The sequence below is a fragment of the Brassica napus genome, unplaced genomic scaffold (genome assembly GCF_020379485.1).
Source record: "Brassica napus cultivar Da-Ae unplaced genomic scaffold, Da-Ae ScsIHWf_419;HRSCAF=648, whole genome shotgun sequence".
NCBI classification, from domain to species: Eukaryota; Viridiplantae; Streptophyta; class Magnoliopsida; order Brassicales; family Brassicaceae; genus Brassica; species Brassica napus.
Genome location: NW_026016497.1, coordinates 76,326 through 94,760, shown reverse-complemented (window position 1 = coordinate 94,760; position 18,435 = coordinate 76,326). Strand labels below are relative to the sequence as shown.

At 38.9% G+C, this 18,435-nt stretch overlaps 3 protein-coding genes and 2 pseudogenes across 3 annotated transcripts; 2 read left to right on the top strand and 3 right to left on the bottom strand.

The window, feature by feature from the left end:
• Positions 1–1,431: 1,431 nt before the first annotated feature.
• LOC125603875 lies at positions 1,432–3,365 on the bottom strand. The gene is made up of 5 exons (XM_048774607.1): positions 3,042–3,365; positions 2,883–2,956; positions 2,269–2,383; positions 1,909–2,190; positions 1,432–1,831 (listed from the first exon to the last, which is right to left on the bottom strand). Exons 1-5 carry the CDS (start codon positions 3,162–3,164, stop codon positions 1,583–1,585), a joined length of 843 nt encoding a protein of 280 aa, XP_048630564.1. The 5' UTR covers positions 3,165–3,365; the 3' UTR covers positions 1,432–1,582.
• Positions 3,366–4,356: 991 nt separating this feature from the next.
• Positions 4,357–7,990, top strand: LOC125603874 (annotated as a pseudogene).
• Positions 6,475–7,990, top strand: LOC125603883 (annotated as a pseudogene).
• LOC125603873 (tetracycline resistance protein, class B-like) lies at positions 7,867–9,729 on the bottom strand. Its single transcript, XM_048774606.1, has 3 exons — positions 9,221–9,729; positions 8,396–9,144; positions 7,867–8,319 (listed from the first exon to the last, which is right to left on the bottom strand). The coding sequence occupies exons 1-3, from the start codon at positions 9,506–9,508 to the stop codon at positions 7,932–7,934; spliced, it is 1,425 nt and encodes a 474-aa protein (XP_048630563.1). The 5' UTR covers positions 9,509–9,729; the 3' UTR covers positions 7,867–7,931.
• Positions 9,730–15,424: 5,695 nt separating this feature from the next.
• Positions 15,425–16,866, bottom strand: LOC125603880. The gene has a single exon (XM_048774609.1). It carries the CDS (start codon positions 16,623–16,625, stop codon positions 15,675–15,677), a length of 951 nt encoding a protein of 316 aa, XP_048630566.1. The 5' UTR covers positions 16,626–16,866; the 3' UTR covers positions 15,425–15,674.
• Positions 16,867–18,435: the final 1,569 nt, after the last annotated feature.

Genomic DNA, 18,435 nt, shown 5'->3' with positions numbered 1-18,435 from the left:
TGTTGTAAATAGTTTGTCAACATTTATAATAAAAGTAAAAAGTATACAAAAATGTACCTAACGTTAATATATATAGTATTTTTTTAAATAATCATTTTTAAGTTTTGTCATAAAAATAGGACCAAATAACCAAATTTTTTTCAATTTTTTTTTTTAAATTTAAAATTCTATTCCAAAACTCCATTCCTTAACTTAAAATTATATTTTTACCTTTTAATAAAATTATATTTTTACCCTTTAATAAAATTTACTTTGGTCATTTTTTTATTAAAAATATTTATGTAAAAATATACTAAAAAAGCTATCATATGAAATTTCTCTAATATATTTATATGGTCAACCGTGATTACCGACTCTCGGTAGAATTGCCAACTTTCGGTGGGAATTTCAGCTCTCATAAACACATACTCTCTTTGTTTCATATTAAATGTCATTTTTTTTCTTGTTACAAAAAAAATGTTACTTTACAATTTCAATACAAATTATATCTACTTTCAACTGAAAATTAATTGAAAATTGTATTGATTTTATAAATAATTTTATTTATCTCAAATACTTTGTTCCTAAAAAATCCATGTTATAGTTTTTTCACACTTATTAAGAAAATATTTAAAATTATATTTTCTAATACATTGTTTTTCTTAATTAACTATTCCAATAACTTTTAACCAATAAAATTTTATTAAACATAATTGTATTTTTTGAAAAGTACAATTTTTCATTAATTAATGTATTGAAAATGTATCTTTTTAAAACAAATTTTTTTTCTAAAAAATAGATCTTTAAGGAACAGAGAGAGTACTATTGGCGAGAGATGTATAATTAATAACAACTTACATATATTTTTGTTATTTTCTTAATATGTGTGAAAAATGGCAGAGTGACACTAAAAATCGTTTGTTAACCGTTTTGAATTATAATAAAATGCAAATAAGATGGTAAAATCATTAAAATGATATCTGATATTGTATATATGTATATTTTATATATGTGACTCCAAGAGAGAAATTCAGAAGATATAAAAAAGCAAATAGCGATGCCAAAGTGACTTGGTTTTCAAAGCACGATTGTGATGCGTGGAAGCTAACAAGAGGTCCCTCGTATCTTACTCTTCATCTTCTTGGAAACTACTACTCTTTCCTATTTTTAGAACTAAAGGATCTTTTTCTTTTTTGCAAAGCATCTACCATCTTCTCTTCATTTTCCAACAAACTCCCTCATGTTTTGAGGTTTTTAATCATAAATAAAGTTATGCGTCGTGAATCATGTGTATGTTGTAACCCCACAATGCAATATCATACTAGTAATCTTCATATTTTTTAAAGATAAAACAATATCTTTCAACTCAAGCAAGATCCTCTGTCCTTTTAGAGCTTGTTAAAGTATTAAAGGGAGATACATTAGAAAGCCCTAAGACCTTTAAAACACAACTGAATAATAGTAGTTATTATATCACCATAACCAAAATAAACCAACGAAACTGCATAATACAAATCACACTTTTGACCTGAAAGCGTATGAGAGATACCAACAAGAACACACACCGATAAATCACTGTTTTAAAAAGAGTTAAAAGAGGATTCTAAACGAGAGCAATGCTTGTCTCACCACCTGGTGGTTTACGGACACCGCCTAGATAGTCTCTAGACTCCACCTTCCCATCAGCGAATATGTTGTTCCCTCCTATCTCCTTTAGCTTGGCTTCACTCAGCTGCTTTTCGCCACAAGACGATGTACCATCTCCCTTGAATATATCATTCCCTGAGAGCTCTGCAAACTTCTTGTCATAAATCTTCTTCGCCGTCTTCACAGATGAGTCCTCTTCACCAGACTGCAGAGTAGTAGTGAACATACAAATTCTCAATTAGACTATATACAGAAAAAGGCTTAGAGATGTCAAGTTCTTACGGTTTGAGATTCAGCTCCGAGGTTGAAATTGTCCTTAAGAGCCAAAGCTCGAGTGGCTCCGGACCGAGGCTTGATCTCAGGTGGTGGTGCGAAGATGTTCTGTCCGCTGATCTCTTTGTACTTAGCATCAGAAAGCTGCTTCTTAAGATTAGAAGCTGATTCGCTCTCCATTGTCCCACTTAGCTCTCGCTGTTTAGCAACCTCAGGTAGAGTAATAGGCTTTTTAGGAGACAAGTCCTCCTCTTCACCAAATGATATATGGCTTATACCACTAAGTGCTTGCTGAAAAAGAGGTTTAAAATAAAAGTGTTACACATTACAGAACATCTCATGATTCTAAAAGAAGTTGATTAATAATACCTGATATACCCTTCCACCTGGAGCACTAGAGAGCTCTGAAGCATCATCTTCTTGGTTACGAGTAAAGATCCCACTTCCAGTTATCTCCTTCATCTTATGTTCTGAGCAAGGCTTCCTGATCCAAGATAAACAACAGTTTCATAAGTTTGACATCATCTCTCCAACCTATGTATCTATGCAATGAATCTCAGTGCCATAGTCCAAATATTAAGAATTTTTCAAAATATTTACATAAATCACTGTCCAGAACTAAAATTTTAGATATATGGTCAAAATTAGAGCTTTTAATTTCAAAAAAAAAGAACTTCAAAACAAATATAAATAGAGTTATTAATACTTTTATAACTATTTTAAATAAAATTTCCCAAACTGTAAATAATCCCCAAAATCTAGTTTATTTTTAAAATTACTTCATTACATTGCTAAATCTACTATTAATATTATTGATGAATCTATACAATGCAAATCATCAAGAATCCATTAAACAAGGCACATCCCCAAGATGAATCCAAGGTAGACTCAAATGATTGGGTCACTCTAGACACAAAATTAGAAACTAAATTTGCCAAGAAATCAAATTAGAAACCAGATGATAAAGGAGGAAACTTTGTAACCTTTTGTTCAAGCTCTCAACTTCTTCATCAGTGACTTGACCTCCAAAGACAACTTTGCTAACCCCATCAGATGGCTACACACAACAGACAAAACCCATAAGAGACAAAACCGAAAAAAACAAGAGAGGAGGGTAATAGAAAGTGATGAGCTTTGAGTACCTGGTGGGATCGAACGGCGGAGCGAGCGGCGGAGGAAGGAGAATCCGACGGCGGAACTTCCGACCAAGTGAGTAGATCTGCGGTGGATGTGTGTGGCTTTCTCACTGGAGTGGTTCTCTCCATATTGTTTTTTTTTAGCAGAATCTAAAGGCTGATGCTTTTTTTTTTTTAATTTCTCGAGAAGAAATGAAGAAGACGAAAGGAAGAAGAAGAAGAAGATTACGCTTTACTTCTCTCTTTCTTCACAACCCCCCTTGAACTTCTTTCTCACTTCTCTGTGAAATGACGGTTTTGCCCTTTTTCTTTGATCCACTCACGGTCTCGCTTGATCTGGAAGCTTCTTCCTAAGGCTGTGTTGTTTAATTTGATTCAAAATCCGCGGTCCCGTTTTAGACTTTGCCATGAAACAAAATGTAGATCCTAATATTTCAATCTTTTATATATGCAGATTTGTATATTTCGAACTATTATCGATGATGATTTATGTAAAATCTATATAATTTGTTTCTTTTTATTATATCTAATTTATAAATATAATATATATATATATATACTAACTAAAATATTTCTATTTTAGCAAATAATTCTTTTACCTTTATAAGATATAATTTATACTATTAAAAGATTTTTCTGGAAAATATAACACATAAAAATTATTTTTCATTCTAACTTTAATGATAATATGTAAAATTTGTGAATAATTTGCAAAATGAACATAATTTAACCAAAAAATTTCTGATCAACAACAGAGCTGATAAAGTGAGACAGATTTAATCTGTTTTATATGCTTACTTTTACAGAAATCGAATGTAACGCTTGGGGAGTTTTAACAAGTGTCAAATGAAGGTTAACAAATTTTACTTTCAAATTATATATATAATTAGCAGAAAAATTAAAAATAATTGATCGGGTATGTTTGGGGGGTAAAGAATAATAAGAAAACAGTAGAGTTATTCTTTACTCTGACACAACACCATGTGAAAGCCATCATATAGACTTTTGCCAACGTTTTCTTAAAGCAGAGATCACGTGCTGTCACGTTTTTATTAGCTCACCAAATGCTACAATTTGAAACTAAGGATAAAAGGGTCATTAGAAAAAGCCGAATTTTATCCTTTAATTTGAAATTATTATCCGCAATTCATGACCCTGATTATTCGTAACAAATATTTAAATCGCAAGAGAGATCCTTTGTTTAAACGTTACAACGGATTCAAAAGATTGCTTGATCCTTACAATTATGCAAATAATATAAAAAACCTTTATGGGCCTAAACTAAATTTATTTGGGCTTGGTTAATAGACTATTGGGCCTTTCCCTTTTACATAATTTCGATTAATTTCAAATTTCGATTCGTAAGTTTTTTTTTTGTGGTTCTGTTAGCGAAGCTTCGTGCTCAACAGGTAGCCACGGAGGTTTGAAAATGCCGATGACGGTTGTTCCTGGTCGATTTACGCCGGCGATTCTCTCGATTGGTTCCCGTTTACCTTCCTTCAAGTACACCGCTCGAAGAGTCGCTGTTTTCGTTCCCAGATCAGCCGCCTCCATCTCCGTCGAGACGAACTCGAGTGTACTACGCTTCCGTTCCTCTCTAAACTCCTCTCCACTTTTGATGAAGGAATCTGTTTGATGATGCGATTTGATTTGGTGTGCAGGTGGATTCTGTTGTGGAGAAGGAGAAGGACATTCTAGCTTGCCCCATATGCTATAACTCCTTAGCATTGATTAGCAAACCTAATGGATTAGTGTGAGAGTCATTACTCTTCACTTAGAAGTTTTAATTAATGTTCAGTGTTATTGAGAAGGTTTGTGTTATATTGGCTGCAGAGGATCTGCCGCCTCTGGTACTCATTACAATGCAATACCTGTAAAAAAGAGTTACTCTCGGTAACGATACGCATCTTGATTTGGCTGTTGCTAGTGGAAGCAACCAGTACACTGAACCAATGCCTCTTTCAACCGAGTTATTCAGGTTGACCGTATGCTTTAATGTTAGGCTCTAAGTCTATACTATTTTCTAATTGGAGTCTCTTTGGTGTTGTTGTTGATTTATAGGACTCCGTTAGTTTCCTTCCTTTACGAGAGGGGTTGGCGTCAGAACTTCATATGGGGTGGTTTTCCAGGACCAGAGAAAGAGGTGAGGCGGAGAAGAACTCTCACCTTTTCGAAAAGGACTTGTTAGTTTGTTATATGCTCATGATGGTTAACATTGTATTCCACAGTTTGAAATGGCTAAGACTACCTGAAGCCTGTTTTTGGCGGCAATATCATTGACGCCAGTTGCGGAAGTGGGATGTTCTCGAGACTATTCGCTAGAAGCGAGCTCTTTTCTCGGGTGGTCGCCCTTGATTACTCGGAGAATATGCTAAAACAGTGCTATGACTTCTTAAACCAAGAAGAAAACCTTACTAACAAAGAGTTTGTACTTATAACCTTTTTCTTCCATTACTGTCTTGCGAAACCAGTATGTAATGTTTTTTTTTGTTTAGGAAAGTTGTTCTGGTCCGAGCAGACATAGCTAGACTCCCTTTTCTTTCGGGTTCAGTCGACGCAGTCCATGCTGGTGCTGCTTTGCATTGCTGGCCTTCGCCATCCTCAGCTGTAAAAGCCTTTTATCTTAATTCAAACATTTAGCAAAAAACAATGTTTATGTTCCCTTTGGATCTTTTAGGTTGCTGAGATAAGCCGTGTTCTTAGACCTGGTGGAGTATTTGTTGCCACCACCTTCATCTATGATGGCCCTTTCAGTTTTATCCCCTTCTTGAAGAATCTTCGCCAGGTATATGTGTATGTATGTATATATGTTACGTTTAAGCATTATCGTTCGTGTGGTCGCTGATTATGCCTTCTGGTGATAGGAACTAATGAGATACTCGGGTTCTCACATCTTTCTAAGTGAACGTGAGCTTGAAGATCTCTGCAAAGCCGGTGGACTCGTTGGCTTCACTCGTGTTAGAAACGGGCTATTCATAATGCTCTCCGCCACAAAACCCAGCAGATAAGCTCACAATCTTATCTGCGGTATAAAGTTATTAACATTGTAAAGAACATAATATTGAAACCTCTTGTAAAGCTATTTTGCAAATGTTATTATCTACTAGGTTTTCTTGTGAAAACTCGATATCTATATTTGATTTTCCGGAAGCAGTTCACGAGTGTTACTACGCTTCCGTATCTCTCTAAAACTATTCTCAACTTTTTGTAGATGTGACGGGCACCTTTTTTTCCAGCGCAACGAATTGCGATACTAGAGGGTGGATGATGGCTCCAGGTCCTGGTTCGAGCTGTTCCCAGTATTTCGTTGGTCAGACGCGTTGAAATCTTGGTGCTCTTCCTGTTGCCCCCGATATTGGCATTGCCGATCACTTCCTCCTCTCCGCGATGACCTCCAGTGGATTGCGATGTCTGGTTCCTCTCTGACCCTCTCCCTTTGATGAAGGCGAATGCTTTGTCACATGTCCATTCTGCGTGGAGAAGGACCAATAATATGCTTATATGCTATAACTCCTTAGCATTGATTAGCAAACCTAATGGATTAGTGTGAGAGTCATTACTCTTCACTTAGAAGTTTTAATTAATGTTCAGTGTTATTGAGAAGGTTTGTGTTATATTGGCTGCAGAGGATCTGCCGCCTCTGGTACTCAGTTACAATGCAATACCTGTAAAAAGAGTTACTCGGGTAACGATACGCATCTTGATTTGGCTGTTGCTAGTGGAAGCAACCAGTACACTGAACCAATGCCTCTTTCAACCGAGTTATTCAGGTTGACCGTATGCTTTAATGTTAGGCTCTAAGTCTATACTATTTTTCTAATGGAGTCTCTTTGGTGTTGTTGTTGATTTATAGGACTCCGTTAGTTTCCTTCCTTTACGAGAGGGGTTGGCGTCAGAACTTCATATGGGGTGGTTTTCCAGGACCAGAGAAAGAGGTGAGGCGGAGAAGAACTCTCACCTTTTCGAAAAGGACTTGTTAGTTTGTTATATGCTCATGATGGTTAACATTGTATTCCACAGTTTGAAATGGCTAAAGACTACCTGAAGCCTGTTTTTGGCGGCAATATCATTGACGCCAGTTGCGGAAGTGGGATGTTCTCGAGACTATTCGCTAGAAGCGAGCTCTTTTCTCGGGTGGTCGCCCTTGATTACTCGGAGAATATGCTAAAACAGTGCTATGACTTCTTAAACCAAGAAGAAAACCTTACTAACAAAGAGTTTGTACTTATAACCTTTTTCTTCCATTACTGTCTTGCGAAACCAGTATGTAATGTTTTTTTTTGTTTAGGAAAGTTGTTCTGGTCGCCGAGCAGACATAGCTAGACTCCTTTTCTTTCGGGTTCAGTCGACGCAGTCCATGCTGGTGCTGCTTTGCATTGCTGGCCTTCGCCATCCTCAGCTGTAAAAGCCTTTTATCTTAATTCAAACATTTAGCAAAAACAATGTTTATGTTCCCTTTGGATCTTTTAGGTTGCTGAGATAAGCCGTGTTCTTAGACTGGTGGAGTATTTGTTGCCACCACCTTCATCTATGATGGCCCTTTCAGTTTTATCCCCTTCTTGAAGAATCTTCGCCAGGTATATGTGTATGTATGTATATATATGTACGTTTAAGCATTATCGTTCGTGTGGTCGCTGATTATGCCTTCTGGTGATAGGAACTAATGAGATACTCGGGTTCTCACATCTTTCTAAGTGAACGTGAGCTTGAAGATCTCTGCAAAGCCGGTGGACTCGTTGGCTTCACTCGTGTTAGAAACGGGCTATTCATAATGCTCTCCGCCACAAAACCCAGCAGATAAGCTCACAATCTTATCTGCGGTATAAAGTTATTAACATTGTAAAGAACATAATATTGAAACCTCTTGTAAAGCTATTTTGCAAATGTTATTATCTACTAGGTTTCTTGTGAAAACTCGATATCTATATTTGAATTTTCCGGAAGCAGTTCACGCATCTCAGAATCTATAAAAGCCTCCATCCGAGCACGTTCTTTGTCTAGAGGATACGTACGGTATAGAAAGGAGTAGATGAAGCAGCAAGCCGCCATTGGGATGCCTATAGATGTATAAAGAGCTTTCGCAAGCGACGCAGCATTCTCTCTATCTGTAGCGATCTCTGCTGATCTTGATGAACCTTGAGGGATTGGTTTATATCCATAGACATGCTGCGCCAGGATTCCAACTACAGGAGGTGCAAACGATGACAAGATGGACTCGAACGATTTGTCTAGCGCGTAGACGCTTGTTCTTGACTTCTCTGGAACAATCTCCGCGAAGATTGGGCTGCAATAAAGAAGAGAGTGTTACTTACAAGTATCAAAGCGTACTAGTAGTGAGAAAGAGTGTTTTTAGACTTCACTTGTTGGTAGCAGGAGCGTTCCAAGAAACAAACAGACCCAATAGCACTAAGACCAGACTATGGATCGCAGTAGTAGATGGATCGTCAGGTAAAAACAACAAGAGAATAGCAGCGAGCGGGATCGCTGAAGCTGAGCTGATCTGCGCAAGAATGATTCTTCCTGAGTTAGGAAGACGTGTCGACAGATAATCTCCCATTTTGCCACCAAATAACCCACCAAGAGAAGACGCAGCCACAAATAGACCCATCAAGAATGCAGTTTTCCCGTGCGAGAACCCGATGAGCTCCAACCACATAGGTGCAAAAGATAGAGCAGACCAAGGAAACGACCCGGTCACTCCCTGAGCAACAATGATCTGAAAAGAAGGGATCTTTACAACAGTACCACTTTCCCTGACCAAATCCTTAACCTCCGAGGAAAAAGGTTTACTTGAAACTCGATGAACAATAACACCATCCTTCACAAAGTGAGGGTCGTTGGCAAAAAGTCTGACTAACACACCAACTATAACACTGATCAAACCTACTATATGGAAAGCAACTCTCCAACCAGGTATACCCATGAAGGTTAATGGAGCTATCAAAACAGAGCAGAGCCCGCCTAAGATCGAACCGAGGTTTGCTGTGAGTTGCAACCATCCAAAAGCAGAGCCACGGTTAGCATCGTCCGTTGAGTCAGCAACAAGGGACTGAATCGCTGGAGCCACTAAGGCAAGACCAATCCCATTCAGAGCTCTCGATACTGCTACCTGCTCGTATCAGACATGACACAAGAGTTAAACTCATAACGTGTCTCACTCAATGGATCAGACAAAAAGACAGAACCTGGAAGAAAGTGGAAGAGAAAGCGACAAGGAAAGTAGCAGCGGACCAGAGGAAAGCACCGAGAGCAATGACGTGAGCTCGGTTATGTCGCATGGACATGTAAGCAGCTAAGGGATAGCAAACGGCTTGAACCATGGATCGCAACAGTGTCAACGACCCGAGCCCGGTTGGATCCGTGTGGAGAGCTGCACCGACCTCTTTGTATACACCTGGGAGTAGAGACTCGTCGGCTCTCTCCATAATTCCGGCTAGATTCACCAGAATCAGTGTCACCGTCTCTGCCTTCATCTTCCCTAATATGCTTCGATCTTTTCTTCAGTTTGATTTTGGGTTTTTGAGGGTTTTCTTCTTCGTAACGGAAAACATAAAACTTGGGATGTGGATGATCAATGTTGACGGTGAGAAGCAAACAGTCAATGACGTCGATACGTGGTCGCTCACGGTGGCGCGTGGAAATGGTCAAAAGATGTTGTAATGAAAATTCCACTGCTGACGTGTATATAAAACTGACGACAATTGTGTGATATACGCCATTTATATGGGCTTTGGCCCATTATTTTCATAAGTTAACTATTTATGAAAATGTCCGGTTTTAAAGGTTCGGATTGGATTGTGTATGACTTGTTTTGCTAATTAGGGTTGGAATCGTATCCTGCTAGTACTATCGCAAAATGAAGAAGGAGTATTTGTTTATAGACATTTTACACTGTTCATATAGGTTTGTTTCTTGTGAATATTCGTCTGTGTTATGATCTGTGATATCCAACAGATGATTATTCACATTAAGCAGTAAACCGGAGTGGTTAAGTTTAATGTGATTGGTACAAGAAGCAAGTGGTGATAACCGGGAAAGGTTATTGAGAATCAGTTGGTTCAGAGTGTACCGGTCTTGGTCTACTTAAAAGATTGAAAAAGGTGGAGCTAATCATCCGTAACAGAAAAAGAGAGATCAGAGAGAGAAGAAGCTGAAGATATCTAGAGCTAGATTTGTATCTTGATTCTTAGCTCATAGAGCTGATCTTTGTATTCTCTTGTGTTGACTGATTCTAGTGGAGTGTTGCTTGTGCCATCAAGCCCCAGATGTACCGGATCCATATCGGATCCCGAACTGGGTAACCAAAGCTCTGTGTGTATCTTTTTCTTTGTGTTCATACGAACGAGTGATCGGTGAGCTGAGAGTAGGAGATTAGATACATACGAGTGTGCAAAGGACGAAGCGGATCTTTAGCAAGTTAGATTGATTCATCACAAAGTGGTATCAGAGCCAGGTTCGTGGTCGCGATGAAGGAATCAATGGCGAAGGTCAAGATTGCATGTTTCGATGGGAAAAGCGACTTCTCGATGTGGAAGAAACGGATGTTAGCTCATCTATCGATTCTTGGTTTGAAGGACGCGTTGACTGAAGCTCCGTCAACATCAGATCCTGGGATTGAGATCAAGAAAGACGAAGCAGATGAAGACTTTAAGGAAAGGATCAAGAAGCATCAGCTTGAGAAGCTAGAGAACGCCGAGAAGGCGATGAACATGATCATCTTGAACCTCGGTGATCATGTGCTGCGGAAGCTTGAGGATTGTACAATGGCTGCATCCATATGGTCTACACTGGAAAGGTTGTATAATTCTAAAACTCTACCCAATAGAATTCATCTACAGCATAAGCTCTATACATTCAAGATGATTGAGTCAAAATCAATTGATGAGAACATAGATGATTTCTTGAAATTAGTTTCCGGGTTAAGCAGTGTAAATGTTTCTGTTTCAGAGGAGGTGCAAGCTATTTTGCTGCTGAGTTCATTGCCGTCACAATACAATCAGCTGAAGGAGACCCTGAAGTACGGTAGAGATACTTTGACAATTGAGGATGTCACAAATGCGGCGAAGTCTAAGGAACTGGAGTTGAAGGAAGTAAAGGACTCCAACCTTACACAGAGGTCCGGTGAAGCGTATGTGACCCGAGGAAGGCAAGAAAAAAGGGAGTTCTTCAGGGGCAGAAACTCGAACAACAAGTCAAGATCGAGATCGAGATCGAAGCTGACTTGTTGGTACTGTAAGAAGAAAGGTCACGTGAAGAAAGATTGCTACGCTAGGAAGAAACGAATGGAGAATGAAGACGATGGGGAAGCAGCAGTTATGGTTGATAAACTGCAGGAGATTGATGCACTCGCAATCACTGATCAAGACCCGAAAGATAATTGGGTGATAGACTCTGGGTGCTCTTACCATATGACGTCCAGACGAGAGTGGTTTAGTGAGTTCAGAGAAGTCACTGGTGGACAAGTTCTGCTTGCAGATGACAGAGCAGTATCAGTTCAAGGAATTGGTACCATCCGCATAAAGGCAGAAGGAGGAACGGTCAATCGTCTCTCTAGTGTGAGGTATGTTCCTAACCTTAAGAGGAACCTTATCTCTGTGAGTTCACTTGATGTGCAGGGATTCAATCAAGAAGGTGGTGAAGAGAAGACTAGGTTCTATAAGAACAACAAGTTAGCACTACAGGGCACGCTGTGTGGGAGTCTATACCTGTTAGATGGAGGCACAGTATCACCATCAGCATATGCAGCAGTTTCAAATGACGATACGGCGCTGTGGCACAGCCGTCTTGCACACACAAGTATGAAGAACATCAAAGTATTAGTGGAGAAGGAAATACTAGAGAAGAAAAAGATAAGTGACATGGAGTTCTGCGAGAGCTGTGTCATGGGAAAGAATAAGAGGCTCAGTTTCAACGTGGGTAAGCACAACACCAATGAGGTGCTCAGGTACGTACATGCTGATCTTTGGGGTTCTCCTAATGTTCATCTGTCGATCTCTAGAAAACAGTACTTTCTGTCTATCATAGATGATTATACTAGGAAAGTCTGGATTTATTTTCTAGCTACTAAGGATGAAGCATTTAGTAAATTTTGTGAATGGAAAGCGTTAGTGGAAAACCAAGTGAACCGAAAAGTTAAATGCCTTAGAACTGATAATGGTTTAGAGTTCTGTAACATTGCATTTGATAATTTCTGTAAATTGCATGGTATTGAGAGGCATAGGACTTGTCCATACACTCCGCAACAGAATGGTGTTGCAGAGCGTATGAACAGGACTATCATGGAGAAAGTTCGTTGTCTTTTGAGTGAATCAGGTCTTGAAGAAAGGTTTTGGGCCGAGGCAGCAGCGACGTCTGTCTACATTATAAACATGACTCCCTCTGCTGCAAACGACTTCAACATACCGGAAGAATTGTGGCTTGGTAAAGTTCCAGGGTATAGGCATCTCAGGAGATTCAGAGCTGTGGTCTATGTTCATGCAGATCAGGGGAAGCTCAAGCCAAGAGCACTGAGAGGGGTCTTTATTGGCTACCCTACTGGAGTTAAAGGCTACAAGGTCTGGTTACTGGAAGCAAAGAAGGTAGTGATCAGCAGAAATGCGGTGTTTAGGGAGGAGCTCATGTATAAAAATATAGATCAAGATCGTGGAGAGACAGTGAGGTCTATGCAATCAGAATCTGGTGGATCTGTGGAGAGTTCAGTTGAGGTTGGTGGAAGCTCAGGGACACAATCAGAATGTCAGATAGAAGGTGGAGTAGATCAACAAGGAGACGGAACAGATCAACCAGAATCAGAGACAACTAACAATACTGAAGAAGGAGTAGAAGATTTGAGCAATTATCAACTTACAAGAGATCGAATTCGTCGACAAATTGTCAAGCCGGCGAGATTCACTGAAGAATCAGAGGTAGCGTTTGCCTTGTCAGTATCAGAAGAAATAGACTGTGAAGAACCTAGGAGTTATGATGAGGCTATGAGAAGCAAAGACGTGAAGAAGTGGAATGCTGGAATGGATGATGAGATGTGTTCTTTGGATAAGAACAAGACATGGAATTTGGTGGATTTACCAAAAGGGAAAAAAGCTATAGGCTGTAAATGGATTTACAAGTACAAGCCGGGGATACCTGGAGTTGAAGATCCAAGGTATAAATCAAGATTGGTTGTTAAAGGTTATTCCCAAAAGGAGGGAATTGATTATCAAGAAATCTTCTCGCCGGTGGTGAAGCATGTATCTATCAGGCTCATGCTATCTATGGTGGTTGATAAAGACTTGGAGTTAGAGCAGTTAGACGTGAAGACGGCGTTTCTGCATGGTGAGATAGAAGAAGATATCTACATGGAACAGCCGCAGGGTTATGAGGTCGTTGGGAAAGAAGATAAAGTCTGCAAGTTGGTGAAGTCTTTGTATGGGCTTAAACAGGCTCCACGTCAGTGGAACAAATGCTTTGATCAATGCATGATCAAGAATGGCTTCAACAAAAGTGAATTCGACCTGTGTGTCTACTACAAGAAGCTGAAGGAGGACGAGTATATCTACTTGCTATTGTATGTGGATGACATGTTACTAGTGTCGAAGGAGGTGACTGAGATTAATAAAGTCAAGAAGATGTTGAGTAGTGAATTTGACATGAAGGACTTGGGTCCTGCGAGTAGAATCTTGGGAACGGATATAGAGAGAGACAGAGCAGGTGGAGTCTTGCGATTGTCTCAATCAAAATACATCAAGAAAGTTCTACAAGTTTTTCGCATGGATAAGGCACACTCAGTGTCAATACCGCTGGGTGCTCATTTCAAGTTGGTTGCGGTTAAAGAAGATGATCACAGTGTTGGTACAGAAGAGGAATATCCTTACTCGAACGCGGTGGAAAGCATTATGTATGCAATGATAGGCACAAGGCCTGATTTGGCGTTCGCGGTTGGAGTGGTGAATCGATTCATGAGCCATCCAGACTCCACACATTGGTCTGCGGTTCAATGGGTTCTACGATACTTAGTGAAGACTCAAGATGTCGGGTTAGTGTTCAAGAAACAGAGTAATGACAGAAGCTTCAAGGTTGAAGGTTGTTCAGATTCAGATTTTGGTGGTGATCTTGATAAGAGAAGGTCAACAACCGGATATGTGTTCAAGGTAGGAGGTAACACGGTCAGTTGGAAGTCAGGACTACAACAAGTGGTAGCTTTGTCAACAACGGAAGCTGAATATATATCATTGGTGGAAGCGATTAAAGAAGGTCTGTGGCTAAGAGGGTTAACAGAAGAACTTGGGTATCAGCAGGAAGAAGTCAGTGTGGGGTGTGATTCTCAGAGTGCAATTTGTCTTGCAAAAAACAATGTCTTTCATGACAAAACGAAGCACGTTGTGGTTTCAAAGCACGTTGCTTTGAAGATGAGTTTCGTGAGGGAGATGGTTAATATTGGGGAAGTTAAGATTCAGAAGGTGTCAACTAAGAAGAATCCTGCAGATATGTTGACAAAAGTAATTCCGTGTTTGAAGTTTGAACAAGCTCTTGAAGAGCTTGGAGTAGCCAAGTGCTAGGACATTGGCTATGCTTGACGGTATAAGGGATGAGCTCAGGTCTGTTGATGTCAAGGTGGAGATTTGTTATGATCTGTGACATCCAACAGATGATTATTCACATTAAGCAGTAAACCGGAGTGGTTAAGTTTAATGTGATTGGTACAAGAAGCAAGTGGTGATAACCGGGAAAGGTTATTGAGAATCAGTTGGTTCAGAGTGTACCGGTCTTGGTCTACTTAAGAGATTGAGAAAGGTGGAGCTAATCATCCGTAACAGAAAAAGAGAGATCAGAGAGAGAAGAAGCTGAAGATCATCTAGAGCTAGATTTGTATCTTGATTCTTAGCTCATAGAGCTGATCTTTGTATTCTCTTGTGTTGACTGATTCTATTAGAGTGTTGCTTGTGCCGTCAAGCCCCAGATGTACCGGATCCATATCGGATCCCGAACTGGGTAACCAAAGCTCTGTGTGTATCTTTTTCTTTGTGTTCATACGAACGAGTGATCGGTGAGCTGAGAGTAGGAGATTAGATACATACGAGTGTGCAAAGGACGAAGCGGATCTTTTTAGCAAGTTAGATTGATTCATCACAGTCTGCTCTTGACTTCTACTAATCATGATGTGTTTTTCTCCATTAAATCGAGGAAACTCGCATAATCTTGGCTCACGTTGGTCAGTCAGTTGATGTCATTAATTATCAGCAAGAAGAAACTTGAAGTTGTGTCGCTAATTGAAAATTACATATCTCGATTATTGTCCATTATAATTGGACGACGTCATTTGAATATAATTTTATCATATGATTAACTATAATATGGTCCATTTATTGACCTCTTCAATGGTATATGCACCTAACGTATGATCAAACACCATATACAAAAAATTGTCTATAAAACATAAAGAGTTATGTAAACATAATATAAAAGCATGTACATATTTTCAGCATTACATTATAAACTTCGTGATGAAAAGAAAAACACAATATTTGAGTTACCCTGGAAATTCAAGAAGCCCCCAAAAAAAATCAAAATTAATTAACATATAATGAAAATAATAGTAAAAAAGCTTAATCATATTTTAAGAATACGATGATTAACTGTGAGTAACAATAGAACTGGCAAAAACTAGCTTTTCCAGCTACGACTCCGAGACAGAGGATCTTGAACTCCTCCGACAACCCAAGTTTCCTTAGCTATGTCTGAAGAGAGTCTGTAATAATCGGTATCATAACTCATCAACACTAACTCCATCTTCTCTTCCTCCATTAGTGATCTCAAATCCTTCTTATTCTTCTTCTTCACACCAACCTCTTCTTCTTTGGTATCTTGCTCTGTTTTCACTTGCATTCTCTCTTCTAACCAACTCTTCGCCGGAGCCGATCTACACCTCATTAGCAAAAGCGCGTTCGACGGTGGAACCGCCGGTTCTGCGTCTGCGTTTTCATCAACGACGCACTTCTTGATGTTCTTGTCGTCGTCGCTCTTACTCTCTTCCTCTTGTAAAACCATAAACCATTTGGAGAAAACATTCTTTGTATTCTCTTCTTCATCATCATCTTCGTCTTCTTCATCGTCGTCGCTAGTGATGACATCAGCATGTCTGAAATCACCAAAACACCTGAAGTCGAACTTGATGTTCTTTAGACAAGTCAAGAAACCAAGAAACTTGCTCTTAGATTTATTGCTATGTATCCTCTCTATCTCCTCCATCACCGTTTGCCAGTTCTTTCCTTTCCCGCCGCGTTTTCTTGGCCGGACTTTGATCTGACCGGCGCAAGTGACTTTAGGTGAAGTTGGTTCGGCTATTTCCTCACCGCCCATGTTCTTACTGCTTGCTTGTTTAGCCCACAAAGCAGGACTCCCATGTCCTCTTCCACCGCCGCTGGAGAGTTTGCTGAGCTGGCGACGGTGGTGGGGATGATGCTTGGTGGTGGAGATGGAGATGGAGGGACGAGATGGGCTACAAATGGGTTTAGGTGTAAGAGCTAAGTGGGCTCTTGAAGGGAAACAAACCAACAAATCTGCAGGGTAGCTTGAAGTAGATGATCTTCTGCTTCCATCTCTGCTTTTGATCATCTCTTTGTTTTTCTTGTCTGCTTTTGCTTTCTTGCTGTTTGATTTTTGGATCGATCTCTCAATGGCAGAGTTCAGCTTTTTATGTTTGGATTTATAAAGGTTTCTTTTTAGGCTTTAAAATTCCTGTGCTGATGACAGCTTATATATATGCTTTTTGCTTGTAGGAAAAAAATCTTTATTTTTTATTCAAACCCTTTTCTAGTGAAAGCAAAATGGGTGGTGCAATACCAAAAGTCGTTGTAAAATGCTGGTATTAAAAATAAAAATTGATGTTAAATTGGCGGACAAACAAGAAGAAGAAGTAGTGATGGGGTCAAAGGAGTGAAATGGGTTCATTACAACTTTATTACATCGTAAACAAGAAGCTTCTTGACTGAATCATTCACTTTCAAACATTCAATGGTCCTTACCACTTCTTCATACATTTGTTCATCATTTCACTTTGAGATTTATGCTTATTGATGGGTTTGTTCGATGACTTAAATACAAAATGTGACATCAATATGTGGTCACCATTGAACTCATGTAATAGATACCAGTCTATATTTTACCTCTAAAAACTTAATCACCAAAAAAAAGGAATATATCGGCCATAATAAATAGATCCACAATTAGATTTCAAAGTGTTTTTTGTCTGGCGATTTTTTATTGTGTGTACATGTACATTCATAGATGAAAATAGTTAATCAACATTAGTAGAAGGAAAATGAATAGCATGTGAATGTGGCAAGGGTGATGATGGGTTATAGTCGAATGCTCTAACAAATTAAAGTTGGAAAGGTTTCGTGGACTTTACTTTTGCAAATTCAATATAGAATCATGATAACTTTATGAATATATAAAAAAGAAAGACAATAGTATAAAGAGGGAAAGAATGGAAGGGCACGAGGCTTGTTTCTTAATCCAATGGTAAGCACAAGCTGTGTGGTCACACTTCCCTTTGTTGTTGTTTATCTTCAACCACACACTTATCAATTTTCATTTGCTATCTCCCAGTTTAAACTATCTTCTAACTATATCACCAAACTATAGCACCAAATGACAATGAAATGCAGGAGTGCAAACTCTTTTTAGGGATGTGAATGATTTGATATGAGGATGATGTGATGAAGAAATTGGAATAGTTCATGCTAAAATTATTGTGGCATGGGACATGAATTATTTGATATAATAGTTTCACAATGGGAAATAAAATTATTGCGAATAAAAAAGTTCGGAAAACTAGGAAAAAACTGTGGTTCCTTTTTAAATAGTTTTGTTTTTCTAGTGTTCTGCAATCTCAACATTTAAATTATCGAAAATTTTATGATAAGTTTCAAATCAAACTTCAACTCAACAACAAATAAGTCCAATGATATTTGTTTAGAGATTTAAAACACATAAATAGAAAAACTTTAGAGATTTTCCAATATCCTCTCTCGAGATAATGGTGCGTCTAACCATTAATTTCGCAGAATCTATCATACCCCCTTCGAAATCATGTTTTATTTTTCTAGCGATCTTGGCGGAACTGAGCCTTTTATGGGCCATCAGCTAGTGGGATGATCGGACCACTGTTCGGGCCGGATTAATGGGTCAGGGTATTGGGCCTGCTCTGATACCATGATAAGTTTCCTTATATATTACTCAAATTCCTTTCATATTTCTGATGTGTGATCATCTCTCTAATATCCTCCCTCGAGATAATGGTGTGTATAACCATTAATCTCGCAGAATCTATTATACCCCTTCCAAAATCATGCTTTATTTTCTAGCGATTTCGGCGGAACTGAACCTTCTATGGGCCATCAGCTAATGGGATGATCGGGCC